Here is a 6,310-nt window from a genome sequence, read left to right on the forward strand (position 1 = left end):
ATTCTATATATAGAATAGGCTAACTAGGATGTATCTGGCAGGCTAGAAAAAACCAGGAGTGTTCATGAGGTTTATGTTTAACTACAGTTTTTACTTTCAGAAAAAATGGCTGGCAAAGATGTCTTGTTTTTTGTAAAAGTGACTTAGAGCTCCCAGAAAGATTAAATGGCTGGGAATGTGCATCCCTGGCTGGAAAACTGAAGAAATTAGGGTATGATTAAACACGAATTTTGTGCCTTTGCTGTCTTGATCTATCATCTTTGTTTCTGACTAACAAGTTCTGAGTTGTGAGGTACCATGCTCCATATATTAAGAACAACTCTTCAGAATGAAAGAATACAGGTGTACTTTTGCTGGAAAGCCTTCTGCAAAGATGGCCCATCCACTGATGTAAATGAGTCAAAAAGTTATTTATGAATCCACTGATCCCAGGTTCCTGTCTGATGTCCAACACCCAGACCTTCTCAATCATGGAATGACAGCTCAGCATTCAGCCAGCAACATACTGGTCTGCAGGAAATTCCTCATTTTTGCCAGGAGCTCAGAATACTGCCTGTCTTGTGGAAAGGCTAAAGCAGAACTTGAAGCCACTTGAATATGTAGCTTTGCTTTGAATAGCTCACCAAAGAAAGTATCAAAACTGGACAGTCCCTTCTCTCTTCTCCAGGCTTGACAGACAAATCAGAGCAAGGGGAGGGGCATCAATGTCTCTTACCTCATGGTGAGTAGGAACACATTGTCCTGGGACAGCTGAGAGCCATGCTGGCTGTTTTGCTTGCTCTTTTACCTGGTGAGAGACAGCAGATCCATCTGCAGCATGGCTCTCACCCAGGCCATGCAGGGCTAATGTTAGGTAGAGGACCCCTTTGGCCATCATCTGTACTCCTACTCCTCACTCTCTCTTGTTATCTCTTTCTAATGCAGGTGTTGGGATCGGAGCCTACATTGCACAGTGGCCAGAAAAAATCCTAAAAAGAGCTGGAGACTCTGTGACCATCTTCTGTTACCAGAATTACAGTAACCTTGCCTATGTGTTCTGGTACCAGCAGCCTCCAAGAAATGGTTTGAAGTTAGTTGTCAGCGGTAGTACATTCAGTCGTAACTCTTACGAGGATGGTTACAGTGAGGCCAAGTTTGAAGTTAACAGAGAGAGTACTGAATACACTCTGATGACAATCAAGAATCTGACACCCAAGGATGAAGCCACATATTTCTGTGCTGCGAGTGATCACACGGTGTAGCGAGGGGGTTGTGCACTAAGATAAAATCCCCACCTTCTCTGAATGAGAGATGGAGTCTTTGAAAAATGTGAGACAGTCAGGAGAGGGGCAGAGGAAGAGCAGAAAGAAGACTAGGAAGAAGTTGGGGGAATAGACGCAGTATGTTTTGAAGGGGCGACAGAGCACTGCAGCAGCCTCTGTCTTCAAAAAAAAAATTATAAAATCAGATCCCTCCTTCCACCATCATTTCTTTTCAGTGCACAGATATGCCCTCAAAAAGAGTTGTTGCTTAACTTTAGCAGGTTGTGGTCAAAAGGACTGAATGTTTATGGAAAGCTTCCTAGTGTCTCTAAAACAAATCTGTAAATCTCAGGGAGTCTCTGTAGTATGGCCAGCTTCTTTGTAGCTGCTTCTTCTGTAAATTCCAAAGAATCCAGGACTGGTATAACTGATGCAATCGCTACTTTCCTGTGAAATTTCCCACTAAAAGGATATCATTGTTAGAAAATATGTCCCTAAATGTTTCTTCCTTACATGTTCTAGTTTTATCTTGTCTGAAGTCTTATGCAGAATAGCCTCCAAAGCCCAAAAAGCCTCCTATGAAAGACTTGGAAATAAAAATCAAGGATCTGTGTCCCCTTTGTTCTCTCACTCACATTTATTTGAATTCATGGCCTGCAATTTCCTTTTGACAGGCTACAATGAAACATTAAGGTGAAACAAGACTGGTCTCTGCTGGCATGTCTTGGAAATTGCCTTTTGAACATGCCCTGAGGAACTGATAGCACCACATAGTCTTTAAAAACTAATAGAGGGGTGACTTCCTTCTTTTTAAATGAAAGACACCTCATGGAAGAGAGTCTGTTAGTGACAGTAAGGACATTAATAGAGCTCTAGACTGGAGAGGAAGACAGAATAATCTTAAATGAATTTTAGTACAATGGGTTAAGACCCTGAATAAATTGTGTTGAGATGAGAGGCAGACTAAGACCGAGGCAGGAAAAAAATATTCCACTATTAGTTTTATTATTTGGCAGTGACAGCCAAAAAAAATCCTAGAAGTATTTTTGGAAAGAATTCAATATATACAAACAAATGTTCGATATAAACAGACATAATTAGTGACTTAAGTACTCAGTTTCCTGTTGTAGAAGAGAGGACAACCTAGGGCATTCCGAGATGACCTGTCCAATACCTTGTGTTCTCTAGTCCTATCTCTTGATCCTACATGTTACAGCTTAGTCTATGTTTATCATTCCCTTCTCTGGGACACTAAGGGCTCTCCCCAGCTAAACAGGCTATATCAGAAGTTATGGCTTCTTCTGTGAAATCTGAAAATAATAGAAAAAAAAAAATCTGTGATTTTCCTAGTAGAATGACCTTGTTTTGAAGGATTTTGTCCTGTGCTTTACAGTCTATCTTTCATATCAAGACCAATATGAAAAACATGTTTACTGCAGGTACTTGGTTAGGTTGGTAACTATGTGTTGACACTTTGTGAGAGAAGACTGGGCCTCTTATGCTTAAGGGAGGGAGATAAAAGTAGCCTGTTACCTGTTCCCATCAGTTCCCATCCCTTCAGACAGTCTGCAGAAGGAAGGCTTGCTCTTACTCCTAGATGAAGCCTTTTCACAGGAGAGTCACAAGCCCTGGGAGGATGCTCTCAAGCAAGACCAAGCTACCAAGACAGACACCAGCCTGTAGTAAGCAAATTACCCACATTGCAAACCAGTTGCTGTGGGCTTGAAGTTGGTTTGTCATCCTAGGGGCAGAAGAGAGAAAGAGTGGAAAGGAAAGCAGCCTGGAACACTGCCAGGATGCTACCAAGTGAAAAATTACTGCATTTAAAGCCAAGCAAGAAAAGAAAAACAAGTGTTAGCTTTTTCACTATAAGCAAAAAATCTTGAGATTATAAATTGAGGGATAATGGATACACTAAGAGGTAATTGGACTATCACATAGAAATGGCAATGGCAAAGGAAGGATGTGGTCTGTGGTTCTCTCATGGTTTAGCCCCAGGCAGGATCAAGCCCCACTCAGCTGCTCGCTCACTTCCCACCAGCAGGACTGGGGAGAGAATTGCAAAAGCACAAGTGAGCAACTCGTGGCTTGAGGTAAAGGCAGTTTAAGAGGCAAAGCAAAAACTCTGCACAGAGGCAAAGCAAAACAAGGAATTCATTCACCACGTCCCATGGGCGGGCAGGTGTTCAGCCCTTCCCAGGATGGCAGGGCCCCATCACACGTCATGGTGACTTGGGAAGACAAACACCATCACTCCAAATGTCCCTCTCTTCCTTCTTCTTCCCCCTTCTCACCCGTTTCACATACTGAGAATGATGCCACAGGATATGGAATACCCCGTGGATCAGTTGGGATCAGCTGTCCCTGCTGTCCCTCCTGCCAAGTTCTCATGCACCACCAGCCTCCTTGCCAGCATGCTGGTATGAGAAGCAGAAAAGCCCTTGAGTGCTGTGCAAGCATTGCAGCAATAACAAAAACATTTCTATCTTGTCAACTGTGTTTGCAGAACAAGCCCAAAACACAACCCCACCATAGCCACTGTGAAGGAAATTAGGTCTACCACAGTCCGCCTGAACCAGCAGAGGTTCTCATGGCAGTCCTTCCTGGTTGACAAAACAGGGGGTGGAGCCATGGGTGGGATTGTTTTTGTAGGAGGCTGTATCATTGTGGGGACAGGGGGATCCACGATGATACATTTGCCGGGAAGGCTTTACAAAAACCCAGAGGTGCATGAGCCTTGTGGCACAGCATGTGAAGGCAGCTGCAGAGCATCCTGCAGCAGAGCAGACGTGCTCTGCCTTGGTTTCCCTTAACAGACCTTGTATGCTGGGACTTACTTTCATCACCTGAGAACTGCCCTCTCTGGGAAGCAAGCTAGGAAATTCTGGGATATTGAAATTAATTTTCAGCAAACCACATTGACTGCAGACGTGCCTAAAGCCCATCAGAGCATGCAAAGCAGGAATTAGTTTTCTGATTAATTTTTCCTGATTCACCAATGTTTGCAACAGATGACAAAAAGGTTCTTTCTTAATTTGGTACAAGTGTTACAAGAAGAATTCTACACATGTAGCAGGTATCTCTCAGAGGCACTTCATAAAGTGTGTTGGGGTTTTCTCCCTTAAATAAGCCTCCAATATCTGCTGACTGCCTCATGCCTGTGAGAACAAAGGTTGCCTCTAATCCTTGTCCCTACTGTCTCACTGCAGTTCTTCCTAATGGATATCAAGGGTTTGTCTGGGACCAGTCAACAGATTCTTCTGGGCTCTTCTTGTGTGGATTGTTTTAACCTATATAGAAAATTGAATGGGATCCTGAAAGACTATTCAAGACAGCTGGCCTGCCATGGAAGGGAAAACAAAGGGATTTGTTTTAGTTCACTGCCAAAGGTGGATCACCTGCATTCGATTATGAAAACCACAAAGCAAGTATCATTAGATTATTAACTTCACAAGTTACAGAAAAAAAAGGCTTCACGATGCTTGGAATACAAGACTGACAGTAAGGAAGTTCTAGTTGCAGAGGAGTTCTATTTCTAGACAGTGACAACCTTTGGGTATGTCTGCTTGTTTTTGAGATGTGCAAAATGAGAATAGCAGGTAAAATCAGTAACATGACATAGAGGTTGGAGAAAGATGGCAAAAAGAACTTGGGGTCAAATGTAGAAAAAGTAAACAAATCTGGGAAATGCTTTTATGAATTCTACAGATTATACAATTGATTTCAAGCTGGTTTTCTGTCAAAACCCTTCAGACAGAGACTTGAGTGATGTGTGGAATTCCAAGTGCAGAAACGATTTCTTAAGCTTTTGCTCCTAGTAAGCCAGCTGCAGTGTATCCCTTCTCTTAGCTTATGATACATCACTTTGTCACAGTGTATAATTATGGTTTGTCTTTCGGCAGTGGCACAAAAATTACAGTAATGGGTAAGAAATTTCTGTTTTCTCTTGCAATTCACTTCAAATGCTATGTCTTCCCATTCGAGAATTTCATTATTATCCTCCCTTTGATCATTAAACTGGCATTCTCCTGGTGTGCTAGCCACCCTGTCTACTTCAGAGAATAGAATAAGTTGAGTCCTCTAGGTAGGGACACACCTTTCATTTTGAAGAACTGAATGAATGCATTTTCAGTAAAGAAAAAGCTGCCCATAGAAAGAATTAGGATAAGGAGTGGCATAAACAACGTATGCATGACATAAAAAAATGTTTTGTTAATGAGTCAACATGCAAAAATTCTCCAAAAGTATATCTATTCTCTATAACGCTGGTTCTGCTGGGGCTACGGATGATTAAGGACAAGTCAGTGAAAAGCTGTTTATCTGTCTGCAAAGAACTGACTTACAGTTCCACTTTGAAGGGGTCTAGAAAACAAAATGAAGATGACACAAGCCTAAATTACCTTGGATCTTCCCAGGGTAAGTTACAGCATGTGTTATCTCAGATAACTGGGAAAACAAGTGTGCTAGCATTTTTGGTTGATAAAACAGGAAGCACAAATAAATACTCAGCTATATAATAGGCAATGCTAAAATCTCTCTGCAGCTGCTTAAGTGCCTGTTGTTATAGAAAGTAGCTCTCCACAGCAGACCCAGTTTCTTTTCACTAAACAGGCTCACCAGGATGGTGATAAAAATAACATTAAGGACAACGTCTTACTATTTCAGAATAGTTGCTAAACAGCCACTGAAAACCATAAAAAAGAATGTATGATTTGTTTCAAAGAGAAAGAGCTCTCAGGGAATGTTTCTTTCTGAGCAACATTGATGGATTTAGACTGTCCAAATCTGGGGGAAAACAGGACTGCTGCTGAGATGCTGATAACCGATGGTGATCTCTTCTTCTCCTTGCGTTGCTCCTGGGAATTGATGCCTCAGATATTTGTACCACATTTGTGCCACTACAGAATAAATTGATAACAAGTGGTAAAATTCAATCTCCATATGAAAAAAATCAGGGATCAGCACATTTTTTTGATCTCCAGTATTTACCTGAGGTGCCTGAGCTGAGGAAAATGAAAACACTGATCCCTCATTGACCATAGTAATTTATGCAGCTAAATTTAAAAATC

General features: G+C 41.8%; 1 gene segment (V, D, J or C); it reads left to right on the forward strand.

Annotated features, from left to right (window-relative positions):
• The first annotated feature begins 744 nt into the window (after positions 1-744).
• LOC103617178 overlaps positions 745-6,310 on the forward strand; it is an 11,852-nt gene continuing 6,286 nt past the window's right edge. The window contains 2 exon segments of the C gene segment in view: positions 745-790; positions 925-1,235. Of these exon segments, the coding sequence occupies positions 760-790; positions 925-1,235 (342 nt within the window).

The sequence above is a fragment of the Corvus brachyrhynchos genome, unplaced genomic scaffold (genome assembly GCF_000691975.1).
Source record: "Corvus brachyrhynchos isolate BGI_N302 unplaced genomic scaffold, ASM69197v1 scaffold326, whole genome shotgun sequence".
NCBI classification, from domain to species: Eukaryota; Metazoa; Chordata; class Aves; order Passeriformes; family Corvidae; genus Corvus; species Corvus brachyrhynchos.